Source organism: Drosophila willistoni (genome assembly GCF_018902025.1).
Source record: "Drosophila willistoni isolate 14030-0811.24 chromosome XL unlocalized genomic scaffold, UCI_dwil_1.1 Seg142, whole genome shotgun sequence".
NCBI lineage: Eukaryota > Metazoa > Arthropoda > Insecta > Diptera > Drosophilidae > Drosophila > Drosophila willistoni.
Window position 1 is genome coordinate 8,475,667 of NW_025814053.1, and position 24,117 is coordinate 8,499,783.

Here is a 24,117-nt window from a genome sequence, read left to right on the forward strand (position 1 = left end):
GCTATCGACACTATCGGATCATAGTTATCGTCATCGACATTATCAAAGGAAAACCCTGTACGATATCTGTCCATGTGTGTAAGTTTATAATAATTGTTTATTGTAACCAATACAAGAGTTTAACAGTAACACTACGTTTAACAATCTATTTTCATGCTCCTAATCCAAATGGCTCCTTGTCTCCTTCAGTGAAAAAGCAATGGGGAAGACGTCAAAGGACAAACGAGACGTCTATTATCGCCTGGCCAAGGAGGAAGGATGGAGGGCACGTAGTGCGTTTAAGTTGATGCACATTGACGATGCATTTAAAATTTTCAGTGGTAGGCATTCTGACCTAATATTTTAGGAATAATTTACCATAAAATGCATATGAAATGTTGTAGGCGTAAAACGAGTTGTCGACCTGTGCGCAGCGCCTGGTAGCTGGTCTCAAGTACTTTCCCGGAAGCTATATGATACCTGCGAAACCGATGAGGAGAAGGCAAATGTGAAAATCATAGCTGTAGACTTGCAGGCAATGGCACCCATTCGAGGAGTAATTCAACTGCAAGGTGACATCACAAAAGAGAGCACAGCGGAGGCTATAATTGAACATTTTGGCGAGGGCGTCGAACAAAAGGCTCAGCTTGTTGTCTGCGATGGAGCCCCAGATGTGACCGGTGTTCACGAAATGGATGAATATATGCAACATCAGTTGCTAGTCTCTGCCCTAAGCATCGCTACATTTGTTCTTGAACCGGGCGGCAGTTTTGTGGCAAAAATCTTCAAGGGCAACGACACGACTCTACTCGACTCGCAGATGCGTACGTTCTTCAAGCATTTTGAGTACTATAAACCGCTAAGTTCGCGACCATCAAGCATTGAGCACTTCGTTGTGTGCAGAGACTTTTTTCTTCCCCCTGGCTACATTCCGCAGGTTATTAATCCAGCTCGAAATGATATAGCGGATCAGGCAAGAAAGACTGGCTCGGCAACTAACCGACGTTTGGTGCCTTTTATTGCCCACGGCGACTTGACAGGCGTTGTGGATGGGGATGAGCCTCTCGTGGACTGTACAAATCCGAGTAAAGAAGTTAGTGTAGTGCATACTTTTCACTGTGTCTGTTGGAATGTTGTCAAACTAAATTATTTTTGTTTATTCAAAGGACATTGCCTATGCCTATGATGCCATCATGAACGACAAGGAGTACCCTCAGGAATTTAAGGACCTACTGAATGATATATTCGTAGAAGAATTGGCCAACGCCAAGAGCTGAAAGAACTAATATTTTTGGTTGCGTACTCGATCTGAAACGACGGTGCCTAATGAAAGTCAACTTTTAATAGCACAACCTCTAATGCAATTTACTTTAAGCAAAATGAATAAATAACGCCAGCTACAAAAAAAAAATCCAGTTTTTCCAAAAGAATTCAATTTTAAATGATAATGTGTGCCTCTTATATGATCAAAACTAATAGACCCTTTTTATAAGGGTAAAACAAAATAGCGTTGCCAGAAAGTAATTAATCGATTCTGTTTACAAGAGTCGGACAAATCAGCTGATCTGTTTCCAAAAAAAGTGTGTCAACAAAAACGTGCAGCACCGGCAGCAGCAGCAGCAGTCAAAACAACTCAAAACACAATTGTGCTATAATAATAAAAATTGGAAACATAAAATTTTGATAGCTTGCATCTTATCGCTTAAAGCAACACATAATGAATTGATTATAGTTCCAAAAAAAATCATGGAAATAAAATCAAGTTTGTTTTCCGACGCCTTTGGCTTACATGTAAAGAACAACGATCTGCTGATAGGTATGCAAAATAAATGTAATTATTATATCTAATTTTGGCGGCAAAACAAATCTATTAATCTAGTTAATGATTAAATACTGTAATTAGTTCATCTTTTAGATACCCTTTCTTGTTACAGGTGTGGGTAACCAGGCATTTTTGTACACAAAAGGTTCCCGAATTGAACTTCCCCAGAGAACACGGAACAAGAAAGTTCATGGTTTTGTACATAGCTCCTCCGATGATTTAGTACTACTATATTCGGAAAATGAATTCTATATATTTCTATATCATTCAGAGGAAGGCCAATTTCAATTAGTTTATGAGGGCGAAACCAAAGACTGGATAAATGCAGCTACATTTCTCGAGAATGAAGAAAAAACTCGTTTTGTGTTGCACATGGCCCATAGTACGGTTCTTTATCTACAGTGGATCAGCAACTCATCCTCACTACAGGACTCTGTGGATTTGGATTCAGAGAAAAAGTATAGTCAAAGAGGAGACTGCATTGTGCTGGAATTGGCATGTTGCACCGACTACTCCATGCTGTATTATACTTGTCTCCATGGCTCTACCTATGATCAACTTGTGATAATGAGCGGCAATGCATTTGGTGAACTACTAATCTGGCGGCCTCAATTTGCCATTGCTAGAGATGATGATGGCAATGAAGTGTCTGGTTCGAAAACTTATCCACTGCTCTTACGTCTACAGGCCCACAATGGAGTAATACTATCTATAGCTTACAATGCGGCCAAACAGTTGCTAATCACTACATCGGATGATCGTTCCGTAAAGTTTTGGCGTGTGGCAAACACTGAAACTAAAGATTATGTGGATTGGAAGACACCAAATAGTGTCAGTCCCATGTTTAGCTGCTTTGGGCATACTGCACGAGTAATGTGTTCTATTGTAATGGAATATGGTAAAGACATTCCATCCCCAATTGCCATGTTTAGATGCTAACTTTCTAACTCTTTTGCAGGTAACGATATCTATGTTGCAAGTGGCGGTGAGGATTCGTATATGTGCATTTGGAATAGCTCTGGGGAATTGCTATTGAAGCGTCGTCAACAGTTTGGCGCTCCAATATGGCAATTAGCTTATAATCCTACTACTTCGACTATTTACAGTGGTGGCTCGACGGGGAATGTGCTCACATATAATGTTAAAGCACTTCTGGAAGGAAAAACAAATAATCAATTAACACAATTGTGTCCCCTAGACTCGTTTATAGAAACCAAAAATGAATTTATTGGCAATGTGCAGTTTCTAAGTCATACAACGATTATTGGTCTCAGCAATAGAAATCGTTTGTTTTTCATTAATTTGTTCACTGATTCGTTGGAATCACAAAATTGGCAATTGCTTGATAATTTTCCCTCTTATAAATGCACTGTTCTCGAAACTAAAAATGAGATAATTGCTACTTGTGGCTATCAAAGAGTCACCCTGCACAGATTCTCTGTGAAAAGTCAGCAATTGGAACAACTTTTTGATGGTCCACGACTTAAGGGAACAATAAGAAGTTTCCATTTTCTGGCCACAGACCTTTATCTTGTATCCGATGATTTAGGAAATTGTGAATTATTGAAGGGTAACGATCTGCATGTGGAAGCAGAGATATCGCTTGTCCATTGTCGTGAACCCTGGATAACAGCTGCATTGCTTGTGTCGCCAAAAATTCTATTGCTAAGCAATCGCAATGGTTTAATAATGCTTTTCATCCGTAACACCGGACATAATCAGGAGTTTACACTAATTAGCCAATTGAAGCATATTCATGGTAACATGGGTTCCACCTTCTTAAACTTGGTAACACTTACAAGCAAAGAAGCTTGCATTTTGAGTGGCGGTCATGAGCCTCTTTTGAAATATCTTCGCTTGAACTTAAACGATTATAAACTAACAATTTCTTTACGTAAATGTGTTCCACTCGCCTGGATTGAAGCATCATTGTCCGATGATATTGTACTTGGTTTCAATGACAATCATTTCGTGGCATGGTCCCAAGAGCAAGATGTCCTCATCCAGTTGCAATGCGGCGGTGGTCATCGTTGTTGGGATTATCATTTGCTGGATAAGGAGCTTCACATCATTTTTGTTAAACAGAAGCAAGTTTTCTTTCATCATTATCGACTTTGCGATAAAGAATCTTCCCAGGGAATTAGTATTCCGCGAAATAGATGGCACACACGCAGTTGCAACTCTTTGCGACTCCTTGGCCAGATTGTTTCGACTGATTCGGCGCATTTTCTTGCATCGGCTGGTGATGATAATGTTATAAAAATTACAAAATATTTCGATGGCAATGCCATCCAATGTGCTGAAGTGCACACTCATATCTCAAGTGTACGACACTTGACGATTTATCCCCTTAAATCGAAAAATTATCTTGCTTCGTGGCTTATATTCTCGGTTGGTGGACGGGCACAGCTTTGCATTAATCAGATTGATAGAACCCAATCCAATGACTGCCGGATTACTGAGCTGTCCTCACATACTCTGCGAAATCCAACTGTCGCCGATAATGGTGTCGTGGAAGCCCGTCTAATGGCCATTGATGTGTCCCGCGATGCGTCATCTGGTTATTTTATGCTATATATAGCTAATGCTGATGGTAAAATTACCATACATCGTTGGCAAATAGAGAAGCCCTCTACCCTAGAGTTTCTACACCAAATTGACTTGCATCGATGTCCACTTCAGTTGCGTTGGCTGCCTGATCCCAGCCTTCTTCTGATTGCCACCACGAATGGCGAGATTTATGTTTACGATAATGAATTCAGAACAAAAATGTTGCAGTTCCAGTTGCATGAGACGGGAGTGAATACTTTGGATGCATACGTTGATCGTGACAATATCCATATTTTATCAGGCGGCGATGATGAAAATGTTAAGCACACAACTATTAATTTATATTCCATGGATATCAACCAAAAGGCTTTTGCCGCCCTACACAATGCCCAAGTGAATGCTCTTGCTCTATACTGCCATTCCAAACCGGACGGAGAGAAGACCGATTTGTTTGGATTTACTTGTAGTATGGATAAACAAATCTATCGAATCAATTTACAAACTAGTGAATATTTTAGAGTTGGTTATACGTGTATTGATGATATCAAGGGAATATTAATAGATGAAAATCAATTGGCCTATTTATACGGCTCTGGATTGCAAGTACTACCTCTTAGTTGACCAAGTCAACTATTTAAATACTATACTAGGTATAGTAAATGTAGCTGGTTTCAAAGCAAACGACTAGATTTAAGCAACATGTTATAGTTGTAAGTTTTTTCTGAAATAAAAAATATATCTACATTTATATGTATATACAGAAATTAATTCAATGTAGACTATGTATGAGTAGGCGGGATAAATTTTAAAATTTATGGGTTGATTTGTAAGCAAAGTTAAAAAATGTTTTAATTTCAAAGAAAACTTTTAAAAAATTTAATGAAATTCAGCATCTCGGACCATATATATAGTATATATGTTCTTGATCAGCAGTATGGAAAAAGTTTATATAAGCATCAATGTATGTACTTTCTTTCGTCTGGGTCAACGCAAGCGTCTACTAGAATATTAAACTTTAGTGACTTTACCTAGTTTGCTAAAATTGTGCTCATTGAAAAACAGTGACTTTTATTAACAAGTTCATTATATTCCACTGTTTTAAAATCGCTTGGAACTAGTGCTGAATAACTGTTCGGAACTAGCAGCAAGCAAACTTTCGGACTCCGAGGAGCGAAAAAACAATAGTGTGGCAACACTATTCTGACTTTGACTTCTGGCAACACTAGTCGATTCCCCCCGCAAGTATATACGCAAACCAGGACATTTACTTGTAATCGAAACAAAAAAAAAGCGAAAATATATACGGTTTAAAATATGATTAATTAACATTATATTCGTTATGTGAAGGCGCTCAATAAGAAAAGTGACACCCAAAACAATTCACTTGTATATAATAGATGTGTGCCCGCGCGCATGTACATACATATGTTCACGTATAAGTATGTATACATACATTCATAAATTAGTTTGTATGTGCCAAGGCAAATCTTTGCCAGTGTCAGTGTTGCAGTGTACACTTATGTATAACAAATGTTGGTAAAAAAAAAATGAAAAAATAAAGAAATAAATAAAAACATAAAACAAAGTGCTGTAAGTAGGCACAATGGTCATCTTCTAAAGTGAAAACATAAAATTCTCTCTGTTAAAACTCATTCAATGAACGTGCATACATATGTTTGTACACCTACTTACTTGCCTCTGTGTGTGTATGTACGTGGGTAAATAGTTTATTGAGTTGTTGGTGGGTTCCTGTTTTTTTTTTGTTTTGTTTTAATATTCTAGATTCATGAAAATATGTTTTCATAGGTGCATAGAGATACGTGTATTGTTTATAATAGTGTTTGAATAATACATAATGCTTTTCATCTTCATATGTACATACATTCATATAATGCACTTGTCAGTTTGTATGTATGTATGTATGTATGTACATCAGTGACAGTGACATAGATAAATTTTTCCAAATAAATCCATATACATTGGGTAAATAAATGTACATACATCTATTTCATTATATGTATCTAGGTGAGTGGGTGTGTGTGTGTGAGTGATGTAGCATTGAAAATTTTCTTTACATAGACATATATATATGTACATACATACATAATGCATGTTAAGGTATGTACATACAAGTGTCTATATATAATCTGTTTCTATGTGCAAAGATTCCAATATACATATGTATGTATGTACATACATTTATAAATTCGTTTTCATCGAAAGTATAAAATGAAGCTGCACCTTATGTACCATGTACCATGAATGTATGTATGTATGTACAATATTCATATGTCAATAAGAAAATGTATGGATACAGATGTATGTATACAGGAAAAACAAATGTACATACACATGTCGAAAATATAACAGATATATGCATGTACATATATGTGCCTACTTATGTAGGTGTGTGTGGGTAGGTACTTTGAAGATATGTATTGACATTTTTCATCTTGATTTTAAATTCCAATTTTAAATTCATCAATTACATCCCGCTCTTAAAATACATACATATGTATGTATGTACATGCGTGTGAATATATTATTATATCAAACAATATGTTGCTTTTGCAATAACCTACTTTTCCAAAGGATGTCACACATACATACATACATACGTACATATGTAGTACATATTATGTACATACACTAATATGAACGATATATGTATACAAATGTATGTATTCGTTTTCTTTTTGTAATTTAAAAAAAAAATGTATTTTATGTCTTTTAAAATTCTGATTAGTAAATATACTCAAAGCAAAGGACCTTGATAAAAAAAAAAACAGATGCTTCCGTTGTGCAGGTGTTTTGTAGAGTTATTCAGTTGCATGTTCTCATTTTTGATTCCTCACTTTCCATCTCTCTCGCTCTCTTTTCCTCTCGCGCTTTAGAACCAGCTGTTATAAAGTCACCAAATTAGAATTCAATTTAAAAAACTATTTTTGAACTGATATAGAAAATTAGTGCTCTGTTTTGGCTTTAATTATATTCGCACCAACGAACGCAAGATCAAAAATTAAGAGAGAGTCAAATTAAAACCACATAATTTCAATCATTCATAAACATAAACTATAGTATATTTTTCTATATGTATGTACATATTCGAAATACATATGTATAAACTTTTTTATACATTGAAAACTTTGAAAAAATTTTAAGAAATTTTAATCGAAATTGAATGAATGATAAAAATCATTTTAAAACTTCAAGTACTCTGAATATTTACAGCTTCTTGAGAAACTTAAGTTTATTTCATTTTCATTTTCATTCATTGTTCCATTGAAACTCAATTTAGATTTACTTGAAACCCAATTATATGAGACGGTGGGGATCAGGATCATCACGGATAATTAAAAATTTCGTTACAATAAGAGCAAAATCACAACGTGTTTCTTACTCTAAAATTTCAGTTCACAAACAAATACAACAAAATGGGGAAACCCAGAATTAATTTTGCTAATTAAATCTAAAGCAACAAAATCAACATCGTCCTGGATAGTATAGGTTTCTGTTTAATGGGAGCCCGAATAACCGGGGTCCAACAGTAATCGGAAATAATGTCTTTTAATTTTTTAATTTTTTTATATGAGAAAATCTCTTATAGTTTTAAGCTTAGATACACAACTTTGAAGCAGATTTGTATAATATTATTGTGGACCCCCATTCTGTTACAAATTTTGTATTTTAAATTGTGAATTGAATTTTAGTCCCGGTATTTCATAAAGGAGTCTTCAATTATTATATAAGAAGGAGGCTTTGTCACCATAAATCAATTTACTTACCTCTATACATACATAAAATGCTAGCACCATATTATTTTAGGCAATTTTTTTATTGTTCTGAGTCGGCTTTAGTTTGAATGATTTTCAACAGAATCCAGAATCCTTGCTCTCATATTTGAATTCCCAGTAAAATATTTCGTTTTTGCCTAATCTTGTTGGGCCAAGTCCCATTTAGTTTGTTAATTAATTCATTCAAGGAGCTTGGTAATATTTATGTTATTGAGATTATATTTTTCCGTTGCCATTATCTTTTTGAATATGATTCGTTTGTCCTGCTTTTAGTGCTCTCTATGGTTAAATGCTGTCTGCAAAATTTGCCAACAAATTATTTGTAAATAGTTAAATAATGTTGAAATTTAAAAACATTAAGCTCAAAGTCCAAAATTTCATGAATATCAGGAAATTTAATCTATTTTTCATCAAAAACCCAAAAAAATAAAATCGTATGATTTGGAAATAAACGATGTAAAAAAGTTTGTAACTAAAGTGTTGCTCTTTTTATATTTTCGAAACTGTTTGTGTATAATACTTAATACAAGTTTAATTTGTTTATTTGCAGAAAATTGTTGATCCATTGGCAAAGATGTAATCAAATGAGAGAATGAACCATGATAATGCTACTACTACAAATGATTATTAAAGAGTGGAAAATGACAATGCGATAATTTAAATGGATTACTACGCCAAATACGGAGGAGGATGCCTTGAATAATTTCAGGGCGTCAAACATTAAACTAAATCAGAGAGAGAGAGTCTATCGTGTGTGTGTGTGTGTATTGCAGAGTATACAAAAATGGGAGCAAACTCTTCCAGTGACAGCTATCCCATGAGCACAGGATCTGGGGGTGCTTCAGGCAATAGTAATAGCAACTCAAATGGCGGAGTATCGGTCATGATGCCGCTAAGTACAGCGGCCTTATCCTCATCGGGTGCAACTGGCAGCGGAGGTGGTCCTGGCGGTGCCAGTAGCAGCAGCGGTGCCGGTTTTGCTTTCGGCGGATCTCATTATAATCGTGATCAAAGACGGAAACGCGTTACTGGTTTTGCGACGCTTAAACGTAAATTTATACGTCGCCGACGTTCATCAAAGGCCTGTGATCATGCACGCGTGTTACGCGACTTTGTCTCGGATTGGGCACCCCTTGAATTGGCTGCACTCTGTGAGGAGTTTGAATCTCTGGCAGCTTTAAGGGATCTGTCTGTAAGTACAACTAATAACCGACTATACTTTTGTATGTTTAACTTAGTATATGATTTTATTTTAACAAAAATAGGTGCAAGCAGAGCTCGCACGACCTCCAGCAACTACATACAAGCAAGACCTTGCCGCACTTTACGATTTAAATTTGTGCACTGACTGTGATCTTGTATTTCGTGGAACCATATTTCCGGTGCATCGTTCCGTATTGTCATCACGTTGTACATATTTTCGGGATTTACTATCGGGTTGTCCTGGATTTGGAGCACGAATTTGTCTAGAATTGCCCACATCTCCGATCGATGTTCAGCTATTCTCATCACTTCTACGATATTTATATACAGGCGATTTATGTACGCATGATCCGAATATTGACATTAATCTGTTGCGGCAATTGGGCGATGATTTCGGTACACCCAATCCCCTGGAACATGATCTCCGCTATTTGCTGGAAACTGGCGATTATGCTGATGCAGCGCTTGTATTTACCGCCGAGTGCAGCAGCGATGACTATTTGCGTCAGGATTCGGGGACCTCAGAGTATGGTTTTCGACCGAAGCTCGAACTTCCATGCCATAAAGCCATATTGAGTGCACGTTCGCCATTCTTTCGAAATTTAATTGCGCGTCGAACGCGCAACATTGACGAATATGTCGAACGTTCATTGCACGTGCCCACACGGATTGTGCTGGACGAGACGGTTATACCGAAGAGATATGCACGAGTCCTTCTGCATGCCATTTACCTTGACACGGTTGATTTGACACTGATATTACGTGGTGCCGGATCGGGCACCTCGGCTGGTTCTTTGGGCGAGGTGCATGCTTTGACGAATACGGGACGCGTGCGTCCAACCACATTAGAGGAGGCCATGGAGCTGTATCAGATTGGTCGTTTTCTTGAGCTTGATATATTGGCGCAGGGTTGTGAGGATTTGATACTCGAATGGTTATCGTTGGACACACTGCCAACCGTGCTTAAGTGGGGCTGCCAACCACATGGCTCGGCATGGGTGTTCCGTCAAGCTTGCCAGTATTTACGCGAGGAGTTTGCCGCAGTGAGCGCATCGCCGGTGCTCCATCAGTTGGATAAGGCGCAGCTTTTGCATGTGCTGCAAAGTAATTTCCTGCAGGCATCCGAACTGGAAGTATTGCAGGCTGTACTCAAATGGGGCGAGCAGGAGCTCATTCGTCGCATGGAGGACCGGGAGCCAAATTTGCTGTCACACACAGCCCACTCAGTGGCCCGCAAGGGTGTGAAGAAACGTGACCTAAGCGATGTCGAGTTAAGGGAGATTCTATCGGAACTGTTGCCATTAGTCCGCATGGATCATGTGCTGCCGCCACACAGTGAGGTGCTCTGCCAGGCAATACGTCGAGGACTTGTCAGCACACCGCCCTCACATATGATTGGCGATGAGCGTGAGAATTTGCGGATCAATGCATGGATTCGTAGTGGCAAAAACCAGGGATTATTTGTGCGTCCACGCCTCTTTATGCCGTATTTCGAGGAGGTCAAGGCACTGTTAGAGGATCGGATGTCGTCGTCGCATCATCAGGTGGAGCTAATGCGTATGCGTCGTTCGCGACATCCACCCGATATACCGGATACCCTGTATATGGTCTCACGCATGAATGCGGCAGCAAATAATGGACTCGGTCTGAGAACTGGGAACATCACTTGTGGTGGAATTGGCGGCGACAGTGCCGAGGCGCAGCTTGGAGCTGCTGCAATACCGCCACCCGATAGCCAAACACTTGCCGCAATGAGAAAACGGGAGCACAAGTTGCGCCAATCGCCAATGTGCCAGCGTGCACTTTTGCTGCCACTCTCATCCAAGCACGAGATCGATCGACAAATTCGTCTTCGCGTTGTCCGGGAATTCAATCTGCCCGATGAGGTTTCCGATCTATTAGAGAATGCGCTGCAGTCAAATCAAGGAAGCGGCGATGTCAGCGCCACTGATGAATGTGGAAGTGGAGTGCCAACGACCACTCAGACAGAAACTTGTTTACTTGAAGACGAAGACCAAAGTCCGCCGCCATCGCCAGCGGCAACAAGCCTAGCCCCGCGACACACAACAGTTGCTTCTTCATTTCAATCGTCCTCGTCGATGGCCTCATCAGCAACATCCTCAACATGTGGCACGGATGTTGGTCATCCGTTCTACAGTCGGAATCTCACATTTCCTCGCCAGCATTCAAGCGGTTTGCTTGGCGTGGCCGGCCTTCTGGCGGCCAGCTCTGGCCCTGGTTTGCAGTGCAGCTATGCTCGCCTCTCGGCATCGGTTCATCATCGCAATGATTTGCCAGCGTTAATTACAGAAGGTGATTTTCGTTTTCCCCATGGCAATGCAATGGGCCTGGATATGCGGGCCGAGGGTGGCGCCTGCGGCATGGACTCTGGTAATGGCCATCTATCTGATATGATGCCCGACGTGGCCATGGCAACGGCATCGTTGGGTCAACTGCATTTGACAAATAGCGGTCCTGGAGGTTGTACCAGCAATAGCAACACTAACCGCGGTGCTGTGGGCAACAACGATATGCCAGAAAGCTTGCAATTAGATTTGGGTGATGGCCCCGGTCCACATATAATGGGCAATGCTGCCAGTGCTATGGCCCTACGCAGTTTACAGGTAAGTGAAAAAGAAAGAGATAACAGAAAAGCGAGAGAGAGAGAGAGCTAATCGTTTTTTTTTGTTTTTTCTTATTTTCATTGTACAGCATCAACTACCACAAAGCAACTATCACCATTTTATGCAGCGTTCTAACTCACCGTTCGATGTGCGCCAAGGACAGCATTCTCCCGCACCACACCCCCCACATCCTGGGGCTTACAACTCCGGACCACCCAGGTTTTTATAGAGGCTACGAGTAGCCCCCGATAAGGGGCTGTACTTCGGCACGCCTTTCTAAACAAACAAAAAACATAAAAAAAAAGAAACCCAATTAAAATTTAAATACAAAAGCAAAACAAAACAAAAAACATTAGATAAATAAAATAAAATACAAAATGTAACTAGCGTATGAACATTTCAAGGCTTAAAAATACACGATCAAACGCGTTTTTTCTGTCCCGTTAAGGGCAAATGTATAAAAAGATAATAATTAACAAACTGGTTATTTATTTTGTATATAAATCAATATATTTAGGGAAACACCCATTTATTTATTTTTCAAATCATGCATGCATAATCATCTTTATATATAATAATAATCCCTATAGATTGCTATTTGAAGTGCATCATCATTCATCATTATTATTTATTTCTATGGGGAACGTATGTATTTCTAGTCTGAGAACGGGAATCTTGTGTTGGCTCCTGAGTTCTTTTAAGGTGTTCTTGTCTCTATTATCGTATGAAAACCCAAAGAACATGAGTCCCGAGCTGTTTTTCCCTGGATATACATATGTATATGAATCGTATCTTGAAGAATTTAAAGAATAAATGTTTTCAATGTTAACGGACTAAACTATCGCTTTAATTTCTTTTATGTTATCCTCAAAGTCAGGATAAGGTTCAATGTTGTGCATATTGCCAACTTTAAAAGGCTTCAACTTAGTTAAAAACTTTATGAATTTTTCAGAAATCCTTGGAGTGGAAGAAACGTACAGGTCTGCTCGAGTGATTCACGTTCATTTAAAGTCTTAAAAGGAGTCTTTCCATAATATGGGAATGTATTTACATTTGTATATAGCAATCAAGGTGAATGAAATCAAGTTCTATTTAAGCAAAGTTGTGAAAAACTAATAAATTAACTACATCTGTGTACGTAGTTTACTTTCGTTCAACAAAAATATCTTCATTGATATTAATTTAACTAAAGCGAGTTGGTCTTTGTGAAAAAACCGTTAAATTTATTAAATAATTTTAATTAATTCTTAATCGTTTCAAAAATATAAATAACGTTTCATTCCGCATTCCAAAACAGCGGCATTTTAGCTGGTCACAACTGCGATAGACTTGAGGCATCAGTTATCGATAACTAAACGTACCAATCGACGCCGTGATAGAAAGACATAAAAACTGAGCTAGGCTGATATTTGGTTTGTCCTATTAAATAAAACGAATTGTGGACTGCAATTTAAGAATCTGCCGAATCCACATTTTATTTTTTGCTGAGCAGTTTTGGTATGTGCCACCAAATCAAATAATAATACATTCTTATACATCCAAACACACACACACGACCCCAACATAGAAATAGCAGCATAGCATGTTCATATGTATGTGTGCATACGTCTAAATGGAAGAGCATGGTACCAGCTTGAATGAAGTGAAAAATTCGGATTCTGATTTGTACGACCGTACGGAAAGTGATGCAACGCATCCTGCCTTACGCACAGATCGTCGGCATCAGGTTGAGTTAGTGCAGTGCCTTAGCTGCCGCCTGCAATTCCAGTGCCATTCATTTAGTGATATTTGTGCCCATTACACATACTACGAGCATCGACAGGAGGACGCAGCGAGTTGTTTGTATTGCCAAGGTAGTGTGCATTTTTTCCTGAGGCGCCAGAAGGGCCAACCCGAACCCTATCATTACTGTTCGCCCAGAAAGCAACCGCAAAATGGACGTCGTAGACCTTAAACAAGAATTCCATGACTACAATCAACACTCGGACGAATCAGAGGAGTCAGAGTATTCCGATAATGAAGCTGCAGCTGGAATCAGTGGTGAAGATGGTGCCGAATTCGATTCGGAAGGTGTTGTCACCTTGAACTTTAATGTGAGTGATGTTACTGGAATGCCAGAAGCTAGAATTAAACACCTAAAGGAAGAATCCGATGACCAAAAAGATCAGCGCCTGTCTTCTTCTGGGCAGTCTCAATCCTTGTCTCAAAAAAATGGTCATCCGAACTATGGATTTGGCAAACGTTGGTCCAAATCGGAAGATGTTCTACTTAAAACCCTGGTGGACAAACATGGCGAGCGATGGGACATCATTGGGCCTTATTTTAAGGATAGGCTTGAACAACAAGTGCATCAGCGTTGGGCGAAAGTGCTCAATCCGGAGCTCATCAAGGGACCGTGGACGCGCGACGAGGACGAAAAGGTTATTGAGCTTGTACGTCGATTTGGCCCCAAGAAATGGACTCTGATTGCTCGCTACCTGAATGGTCGGATTGGTAAGCAGTGTAGAGAACGATGGCACAACCATCTCAATCCCAACATCAAGAAGACTGCCTGGACGGAAGAGGAAGATAAAACCATCTACCATGCCCACATCCAACTGGGCAATCAGTGGGCCAAAATAGCAAAACTGCTACCCGGACGTACGGATAATGCAATTAAAAATCACTGGAACTCGACAATGAGACGTAAATATGATGCAGAACGTAAATCCCATGCAGGTGTAGGCGGAGCAACTGGCGGGGATCTCAAAAGTTCGCGAACCCATCTTATCACATTGATCAAGTCCGGTGGCATTAGCAAGGCGCAGTCTAAGGCTGGAAAACTAATGGATATGCCCATGGCCGATTTGCCAGGGGGCAAAGCATCTCTAACCGGCCTTAATAAGCCATCACTGCCACTATCTGGAGATGCTAGTCATACCTCGGAGATGGAGGCAGACATCAAGAATATTGAGCCTATTGTAGGTCCTATAATGCTCCCGACGCGACAAAAACCAAATATATTGAAGCGAACGCGCCAAAAGGCGCCACAGCACATTCCACAAGTCGATGCACCATCAACCAAGGCGCCAAAGTCACCTGTCATTACGCCCATCAAGGCGCTGCCTTTCTCGCCAAGTCAATTCCTGGTCAAGTCGCCTTGCCTAACGACATTCGAGGACATGAATTTGCGCGCTAGTACCCCAGTGGCCAAGACCTACAATCGTATTGGAATGGAAATCAAAAAGGAGTTGGAAACTTCATCAATTGAAACGCCACACAAAAGTGAGTATTATAGATTCCAATTCTAAAAGCACTTTTCTTACCAGATTCTATTATTATTTTCAAGGTGTGATTGGCCCACGCACTCCGACACCTTTCAAAAAGGCCCTGGCTGATATTGGAAGGAAGCGGGATGGTCGTCGTTACGAACCATCTAGCCCATCGAGCCTGGTCGAGGACTTGAACGAGATTATCAACGAAGAGCAATTGAATGATTCAGAGGCGGCGCAGACGAGCGCCACTAGCCTCCTGAACATTGAACGTAATGGCTCCAAGGGTGTCAATGGGGCTAGAGCCACAGCCACATCAGTTGCGGCTCCATCTCCGCCACCGAAACGGGCCCGCAAATCTCTGCTTACCAGCTGGAGCACTAACTATACCAATTACGAATGTGGCAAAAAGGTGCAACCCTTTGAAACGGAGACGCCCAGCAAGTTCCTCGCATCGTCTGGCAATGCATTGCTGAAAGATGACACGCTGTGCAGCGAACAGGATCTTTTGTTCGACGAGGGACGTAAGGAGAATAGTGTCCCATATTCTCGCGGGACAAACGGTAGATATTCATCGTCCACATCGTCGGCTTTTGGTCGTGGGGCATACGACCATGTCATTGATCCGAAATGGGCTCGTGTTGCCTGTGGTAAAACCAAAGACCAGTTGTTCATGGAGAAGCAAGCCTATGCCTGTTTAAAGAATCTCTCCTTGATGCCCAGATCCCTTAACTTTGAGAAACAAAAGTGAATCGGCGACACATTTGAGTCGATAATAATAGAAAAGAGCAAGTTAGAGAATATTTTATGGGCTAACCCAAATTGCTTATAGCCACACATCGAACAGGATTAGGAGGATTTTAGTTTGTGAATCGGTTCATAATTTGAGATAGGCCATATGGACTTTTTAGCTAGGCTCTTTTTTGCGCATTTTTATCAGAGTTATAGAATCACATACATATATTGTTATTGTTAGGAATATATATACTTGCATACACATGCATATTTATACATACATATATAGGATATATAGGAACATCCGATACCAATAATTTTTCATGGAATTTATATTAAGATTACAGAATCGGGCATAAACATGTTTTTACACACAGATATATAGATACATATATATATTTTTGTACTAACCTAGTTCGAGTGAATATAACGAAATTAGTTTGCCAGTGTGTATTTTTCTTATTTTTGTTTTTTTTTTTACCCATAAATTTAATAAAACATTTTAAACATTATCGACCCCCTATTGAGAGTTATAATCATCTTTTTGCCCAGCCATACTATCCGATCATATCCGACCAATCATCCAAAAGGAACAAACTCATCTATAGTTATGGGAATTGATTAATTTACATATTTATTTATTTCAACATTTCCTCTGAATTGTATTTGTAAATATAAGCCGATATCTTTATATTTTCCTCTTTTGTACGTCCCGCATTACTACTAAAAAAAAAAACAATTTGCTAATCGATTCGCTTAATGTTAATGGGATCGATTGACTAGTAAAGTGGCTGGTCCAATTTATTGTATCGACTTTGCTGTTGAAAAAAACAAAAAAAAAAACACCCTTTATGGGGTCGAAAATGTTTTACATCTAAACGCTCTTTTGGCTAATTGGTTAATTTCATTATATATATGAATAAATTATATTTATATTTCTTCTGTATATACATACAAAAATATTATATTATTTCCCCCACCCCGCATTAAGCTCTGTACATACAGATAATAAACAGATTTAAGAGTTATAATATATATAAACCATATTAAGCCTACATTTGGCAGTTTACGGGCATAATTGGAACATTAAATTTTGTCATAACCATTCCAGCATTAATTCAAAACTGCTCTCTCTGTCTCTCTTTCTCACTCCTTCTCACTACAATCAATCCAAACAATTATTTGAAACATTAATTTGAAGAATTATTATTGGTTTTTTTCATTACTTTTCATTTGCCCTATTAACCAAATTATTCATCCGCATACGAATATTGAATACGTTTATAGCCATTTTTTTAAAAACTCAAATGGATTGATTTAGTTTATCGGTTTCTCCTAAAATATTATCGTTCATTGTATACTTCTTATGACAAAGTTCAATAAAAAAAAAAAAACAAACAACATAAAAATAAAAAAAAATGTGTAAAAATAAAATATTTGTTTTCTTGAAAAAATGTATAAAGTTTTAACGGAAATTGGAAATTAAATGTCTTGATTAGATATTTGAGAATTATTTCTATCAATGTTTAAGCAATTTTACTTTTCTTTTTTGCTTTGTCAAACTAATTTTCTTTTCTCTATTAAGTCGAAAAGTGGAAGAAAAATAAAAAATTATTCGACAAAACAGGATCGTCTTCAACTCTAATACCCACAGGATGTGGAACCATGCCATGGTTTTGATATTAAAGATACAAAATGCGTCATATTTATAATAATCATTTATATATATTTAAATTTACAATTTATTCACATCATTATGTTTACAAATAGCTGAAGTAATGTTGTTTTGTATAAAATTTCTAATATTTTGGGTACGTATGTATGTATGTATGTATGTTTTGATTTGGAAATCGCTCTTCCAATACACTGTTAAAATAATCTGAAAATCACATTTGATCATTATGTTAACAGGATACTCGGAAAGCGATAAATTGTCTTGTTTTTTGTAATCACCAACTGTTGTTAAACTGCTGTTTTGTTGTTGTTGTTGTTGCTGTTGTTGATATAGCTGCTTTGGCTGCTCGTACTAACTAAATTAAAAGCTCACACATATTTATGTATATAATTGCATGTTGATGTTCCTAGTAATGTCACTTGAGTTGCTCGTGGTTAAAGAATTGTCCCTAATTTATCGTATTGGCATTTCGTTGTGTTAGTGTTATCTTATCCTAAAGGATTGGTCGTATCGAAAGAGATCTTAGGCACAAAACCGGTCTCACCATCGACCGTATACTCTACGGTCATAAGACGACCATCAGGTAACCAAACTGAATACTGTCCGGACACCTAAAAAGCAACAGAAAAGGATTACATTTATATTTATTTTAAATTGCAATGATTTTCACTGAAGTTACTTACTTTTCCGGCCGCATCGCCTCCTTCGTTTTTATTAAAGAATAATTCCTTTTCAGCGTCCTTAACTTCATATTGGTATTCATACTGAAATTAAATACAAATTTCTTGATTAAAATCAGTTTACTTAAACACACTTAAATATCTATTTAAATTAATTGTAAAACTCAGCCAAGATTAAACAAAAAAAAAATTTTGTTTAATTGGCCTCAAAATGAAAATTGGAGATAAATTAACTTAAACTGGGTCTAAAATTTCTTCAAAGAAAAGCTGAATACATGTGGCCAATACCAGTCTAAATGGAGTCACATTACTTCCGCTTCTTTAATGGGCTATTTTATTTCAACGAACACTAAAAATTTTACCTAATTCTTTTGACTTTAAATATTATGAAACAGGGAAATAAAAAAATGCTTCACTGCTTCATGGTTTTGCCTAAAAGGAGTCACTATAACAATAAAAACTGTTATTAAACATAAATTTGTCATAAAAGTAGAAAGATTTCCCCTTGTAATAAACTGAAATATTAAAATATTTTAAATTTTTTCACTGCATGTCCTAGTACCTATATATTCTATAGAATATAGATTCCTATATTCCTATATATTATTAGAATATAGATTCTTGAATACAGAGCTTAAATTGAAAAGATTTTAGATAGGAAAGATATTTAAAGATTACAAATAGAAACTATTAGAAAAACGAAAAAATAAAAAAACAATTTTAAGTTTTAGTATTCTAGATTAGTTTTTTCAAAAGTCTGGCCAGCTTTACAGGTTTTTTAAAAACTCGTAAGTGCCAAAAACAATAAAAATGAACCTCACTATGCCCAGCCGTATTCATGAAGAGTTTTTGGTCATAAGCGAACCATAAATGAGTCCATCGACTGGAGAAAATAGAACCCTGACCACAACTTCTCTTTTCATAATTTTCGACTTCTTTTAAAGTTATTTATTGTTATTATTTTTCAAATTATATGACAAGCGATTAAAAACTTAAGAGGCTTAGAAGGTTAATTTATATGAACCGAGTTCTAATTGGGTAAGCATTGCCTACTTTTGGGCGTTTGTGCAAAGTGTTAACTCTTTAAACCATTGAAGGTCGTTGGACCAAGTGATGACCATGGATGAATGATGACTTTCCAAAGAATACTAATTCGATGTTATTTAACAAAAATAATGAAAAACTGTTTGATTTCTAAAATAATTTCAATTTTAGCATTTTGAACAAAGCACCAAACCTGAGAAACTTGTTTGAGTCGTGCCGGGGGAAGAGACATTTCCATTTTTGAAGGGCATCAAATGTCAAATTCTTTTGTATGCATATTTGCAAATTTGTACATAGACAACAACAACAACAAAAACAGTGCTTAAAGTGCACGTTGTGTGCACCCAGTTGAGGCTACTTTAAGCATCTGCTTCTTTTGCCATTTCATAGTCGGTGGGTAGTTGGGTAGGTGGGCAGGTGGGTAGGCAGAAGGTATACACTTAACTGCTGCATACATACATATGTCAGATAAAGTCTTCTATGACACTTACAACCTTTGGCAACGGCTTACAACTAGGTGTAGCTTGGTGGCCAATTTTCCAGCAGAAGGTGTGGGAAGCATAGTCTCTGCCAGCCATGCTCAAGTCTTATAACCCCTGACTTGCCTACCTTTTGCTTGGTACGTACTTTGCGCAAGCCAACTGAAAGATTGCTCAAAACTAAAACAATGTGAACTATAAGACCATAAGAATGCCAATGACAGCGACCAATTTGCTTTTCATATGAAAAACCTTTTATTCAATATATGCAATTCGATTGTTTAAAACATCATAAGAAGATGATGAAAATGGCTGAATGTCAACATCTGTGGACAAAAGTCAAATAGGGTTTCTTGATGTGCATTTTTTTTTTTTACCATAAATTATAAGCTTATATGTACATACATAGATATTTGTTTTTTGGTTCTCGCTCCTAACACTTTGGTTTTTTTTTGGCCATTTCTGTTTGTGGGCCTTACCCCTTGTGATGGCACACACAACATCAAACATTTTCTTACATCTTTTCGGCTTTAGGCGCTAATAAGATTCCTATCTAATTAGAAACGGATCTAGGGGGTGGTCCAGGGGGTCGATGAGAATACTTTATAACCAGGGGGTTTTCCTTTTTATTGATTGATTGATATTATGGTTATTACTAGTATGATTATGTTTTGTTGCGTAGGGATTGATCGAAAAAGATTCCAGAGAATGTATTTCTGATCTAAGCTTCTTTTTAAATAGAACAATCTTTGATTTAAGTGATCAAAGTGATCAGGAATAGAGATGCCTTGCTCATTTTATGATCAATAACAGGTTTATTGATAGATTTTTAGGGAACCTATTTCCACTTTTTATCAACTTCAGATTTATGTGGAACCCATTTCCAGAATTATTACTACTTAACATTTTTTACAGCTAGCTTTATTTATTGTATTCCTGGTAAGATCCTGTTTTTCTCACCCTTTTTAAAAAAATTGTCATTGCCTCACAAAAAACGTCATATCTCCTAAATTATTTTGAATTAAAAAAAAACCTTTTTAGGACAATATTCTTAACATTCAAAACAAAAAAAAAAAAGAATTAGAAGTGTAATATAACTTTCTTCCTCATAATAATAATAACAATGATCAGGAATAGTTCCAATTAGTCTCTGCTTTGCCACTCAAAAAAAAAAAAACATTTCTGAATAGTTTTGAATAATTCAAAAATGATTTCACATTATGAGAATATTTGAACAATCAAGACGATTGTGCCAACAATAAACACACACACACACAATAGAGGATGGATATATGTATATACATAGTAGGTATAACTTATGGAAATTATGAAAAAAAAAAATAGATTTCGGATTTGACAATGTCCTACACACACACACACACACAAGCACAAACACTATAAAGGTATATAGAATGATCTTTAGTATAATAGTTAAGTTAGCTAGTTGCCTCTGTAAGTTGCAAGCTAATTAATGTTAAGCAAAAACAAACAAAACAAAATTGGCATTTGAATTATTTGACTTTCAGCAAACTGGTTTTTGTCAGTAGTTCTTATTTAATCGTAGGCTTCAACATTAATTACAGAAGTGATCATCAATTTGCAATTAGTGAGTGAATTGTTTGTTGCATCGTGTACTATACTATATATACATATATGCATAGATTTATATATAAGACAAAAAATTAATGATGTTAATCTATATTATTAAAGGATGCAAAACAAAAATGAAACAATGTTTACCGGTTCGGGCGTTTCTGGTGCTTGTGGAAGTCCATTAACCGAAAAGAAAACGCATGTACACAGCAAGGCAACGGATACGATTTCACAAATTAACGATGACATTTCGATTGGAATGTCTTTTGGGTTTTGTACTATATATAGTAAGAGTAGTAGTTGTAGTAGATACTAGCGATGTATAAATTCTACTTTAATAAGAAGAAGATGATTCGCGTCTCTGATGTTAGACTGTTAGACGTTACGAGTCGCTTATTATTTTCATACTGATGTCGTTGAAAATCGTGTATGTCTTTTTATACTAAAAAGTGGAGACAATAACAGACAGCAGCTTGCAGCTTGCATCTCGTAGCTCGCGTGCAGCGACACTGCTGCATCATAGGTCAAAGGTTTTTCATGAATATGTACATACCTACATACCTACATTCATGTATGTACATACATAAATATAGATTTACGAATACATGTACTTTTTGTTTTGTTTTTTCTATACATTTGTCTACTGGTATTGGATTCCCACCTGTCGTTAACAACCTTAAAAACAATAGTCAAAAATTTGACATAACTTAAGCAAAATCTTCTAAGACAACGCAAAAAAAAAAAAAACAAAAAAAAATCTTTCATCAATAGCTCCTTGCATATGTAATGTGGAATATATATCGATATAAGTACCTATATTGACCAAAGTTTGTAAAATTAATTAATATTCTATCTTTATGTCAATAAACATTCATCACCTTTGTTTAATTTCCTTTAAATCAAGTTAATGTAAGTAGAACATTCAAATTAATTCTTCTTATGGAAAGGTCATGGCGAACGAATATATTTACATACACACACACACACACAAACCCATTTATGTCTAAACGGTTTAGGCAATGCATCTTTAAATCTTTGTATATAAAATGTTATTTTTTTTACATACCTACATATATATTTTTGGAATTCTTTAATAAACAATAAGTGGTAGTTTTGTAATAATTGTTTGCCCCAGGGTTTGGTTCACTGATGCCTTTGTAAAAGTCACGCGAATGTCCTTTAAGAAAGATCATGAGATTTGGCCATTTGAATTTAGCTGCATTAGTTTCATAATCACTACAATCACTATTATTACAATTTGTTTGTTTGTATAAAAAAGATATAAAGAACAAGATGTAATGCCGTTAATTTGACTCTTCCACAGAGCAAGCAACGAGACTTCTATGTACATATTGATGTAAGTACATATGTACCTACATATGTACATATGTATGTATGTACATGTATTTATGTATGTATTTACATATTTTGCATATTTGAGCTACAGCCCACAAATAAATAATGAATTCTAGGACAAAACAGCAGTAAACATAATTACTTTTTTGGGTGGCTAAGAAATGTACATAAGTACATATAATAAATGTCAAGTGCGTAAATATTTTAGATGAATTGTTTAAACAAAAAGAGGCACTTAATACCTGCCCGACTTCACCGTTATTTATGTTGCTTTTGATTTAAAGATAGTCTTTATTTTCATTATTAATTACATAGGCTGTATGTATATTTATTTTTAGCCTTTATAAGTAAATATATTTTACATACAATTTAGCAATTAATCAGAGGTATTACAAAGTGAAACTTCATTTGGTTTTGATTAAAGTTAAACAAAGTAAATTCGTCCTTAAAATGTTTGATAATAATATTATGATAAACAATATTAAAATGAATTTGAATAAAAATGTGAAACCTGTAGCTGATAATACATCTACAGATAAAAAGTTATACTATATATGTACATATACATATGTAGATATGTATTTGTGTCGTTTTCTTAAAGTTTCTAAAGTTTCCTATGGGCGAATAAACAGTGCCGGATTAAGGCAGAGCGGGCTCTGAAGCAACCAAAAATCTAATAATATTAGCTTTCGGGGTCATACTGAATAAAACTTTCCAATGTAAATCATGATTTTTTACTAAAATTGATCAAATTTTAGATTTTTTTTTCTATGTAAACTTAAAGGTCATAGATTTCAAATAAGAATCGGCTGGAAATTGACATAATTACAGATTTACAAAGTTAGGGCTATTTGCGAAATAAACCTTTATGATTGTACCTATTTTTTTCTCAGATTGTGTTCTCGTTAATTTCTAGCGGAACTCTCAATTAAGGCGGAATTTGGTATATTTTAAAATGACATTAAACATTTAGATCTTAAAAATAAAAAAATTAATGATGTACATATGTATGTAAACATCACGATTTCTTGAGAAAATAGCTTAGAATTTTGTTTGCGAGATTTTAATGTACATTAAAATAAGAAATACTTTTCAGTTCATTGGTATTTTTTGTCTCGCTTGATAAGATAACTGATCATTGCCGGGATTTACATTCCAGTGCAAAACTGGATAAAATAAGATAACACATTCAAAAATCGGTTAAAATTTGTCAAAGTTCGCAGCCTTGCAAAGTTAACCCCTTTTAAAAAGGTTAGTCAATTCACTATTACTGATCAAACATTTTTTAACTAGCTCTGATATCGCGGGGCCCGTAACATTCGCTAATCCTGC

At 36.6% G+C, this 24,117-nt stretch overlaps 6 protein-coding genes across 8 annotated transcripts; 5 read left to right on the forward strand and 1 right to left on the reverse strand.

The window, feature by feature from the left end:
• The first annotated feature begins 3 nt into the window (after positions 1 to 3).
• LOC6644680 (putative tRNA (cytidine(32)/guanosine(34)-2'-O)-methyltransferase 1) lies at positions 4 to 1,390 on the forward strand. Its single transcript, XM_002067271.4, has 4 exons — positions 4 to 78; positions 190 to 320; positions 384 to 1,072; positions 1,146 to 1,390. The coding sequence occupies exons 2-4, from the start codon at positions 200 to 202 to the stop codon at positions 1,254 to 1,256; spliced, it is 921 nt and encodes a 306-aa protein (XP_002067307.1). The 5' UTR covers positions 4 to 78; positions 190 to 199; the 3' UTR covers positions 1,257 to 1,390.
• A 167-nt stretch (positions 1,391 to 1,557) lies between these two features.
• On the forward strand, positions 1,558 to 5,087 carry LOC6644679 (WD repeat-containing protein 6). The gene is made up of 3 exons (XM_002067270.4): positions 1,558 to 1,795; positions 1,914 to 2,699; positions 2,760 to 5,087. The coding sequence occupies exons 1-3, from the start codon at positions 1,726 to 1,728 to the stop codon at positions 4,970 to 4,972; spliced, it is 3,069 nt and encodes a 1,022-aa protein (XP_002067306.2). The 5' UTR covers positions 1,558 to 1,725; the 3' UTR covers positions 4,973 to 5,087.
• Positions 5,088 to 5,560: 473 nt separating this feature from the next.
• On the forward strand, positions 5,561 to 12,810 carry LOC6644678 (BTB/POZ domain-containing protein 7). 3 transcript variants are annotated; one of them, XM_002067269.4, is made up of 4 exons: positions 5,561 to 5,883; positions 8,696 to 9,337; positions 9,411 to 11,972; positions 12,061 to 12,810. In XM_002067269.4, the coding sequence occupies exons 2-4, from the start codon at positions 8,930 to 8,932 to the stop codon at positions 12,199 to 12,201; spliced, it is 3,111 nt and encodes a 1,036-aa protein (XP_002067305.1). In that variant the 5' UTR covers positions 5,561 to 5,883; positions 8,696 to 8,929; the 3' UTR covers positions 12,202 to 12,810. The 3 variants fall into 3 exon arrangements, with proteins under 3 accessions (XP_002067305.1, XP_046867491.1, XP_046867492.1); XM_047011535.1 differs by having other exon boundaries at positions 5,561 to 5,790; XM_047011536.1 differs by lacking the exon at positions 5,561 to 5,883 and adding an exon at positions 6,074 to 6,092.
• A 468-nt stretch (positions 12,811 to 13,278) lies between these two features.
• LOC124460519 lies at positions 13,279 to 14,591 on the forward strand. The gene is made up of 2 exons (XM_047011506.1): positions 13,279 to 13,469; positions 13,540 to 14,591. The coding sequence occupies exon 2, from the start codon at positions 13,585 to 13,587 to the stop codon at positions 13,924 to 13,926; it is 342 nt and encodes a 113-aa protein (XP_046867462.1). The 5' UTR covers positions 13,279 to 13,469; positions 13,540 to 13,584; the 3' UTR covers positions 13,927 to 14,591.
• On the forward strand, positions 13,933 to 17,075 carry LOC6644677 (myb protein). The gene is made up of 2 exons (XM_002067268.4): positions 13,933 to 15,236; positions 15,301 to 17,075. The coding sequence occupies exons 1-2, from the start codon at positions 14,084 to 14,086 to the stop codon at positions 15,972 to 15,974; spliced, it is 1,827 nt and encodes a 608-aa protein (XP_002067304.4). The 5' UTR covers positions 13,933 to 14,083; the 3' UTR covers positions 15,975 to 17,075.
• A 636-nt stretch (positions 17,076 to 17,711) lies between these two features.
• Positions 17,712 to 21,789, reverse strand: LOC6644676 (pro-resilin). The gene is made up of 3 exons (XM_002067267.4): positions 21,577 to 21,789; positions 18,317 to 18,397; positions 17,712 to 18,244 (listed from the first exon to the last, which is right to left on the reverse strand). The coding sequence occupies exons 1-3, from the start codon at positions 21,676 to 21,678 to the stop codon at positions 18,122 to 18,124; spliced, it is 306 nt and encodes a 101-aa protein (XP_002067303.2). The 5' UTR covers positions 21,679 to 21,789; the 3' UTR covers positions 17,712 to 18,121.
• Between the last annotated feature and the right edge of the window lie 2,328 nt (positions 21,790 to 24,117).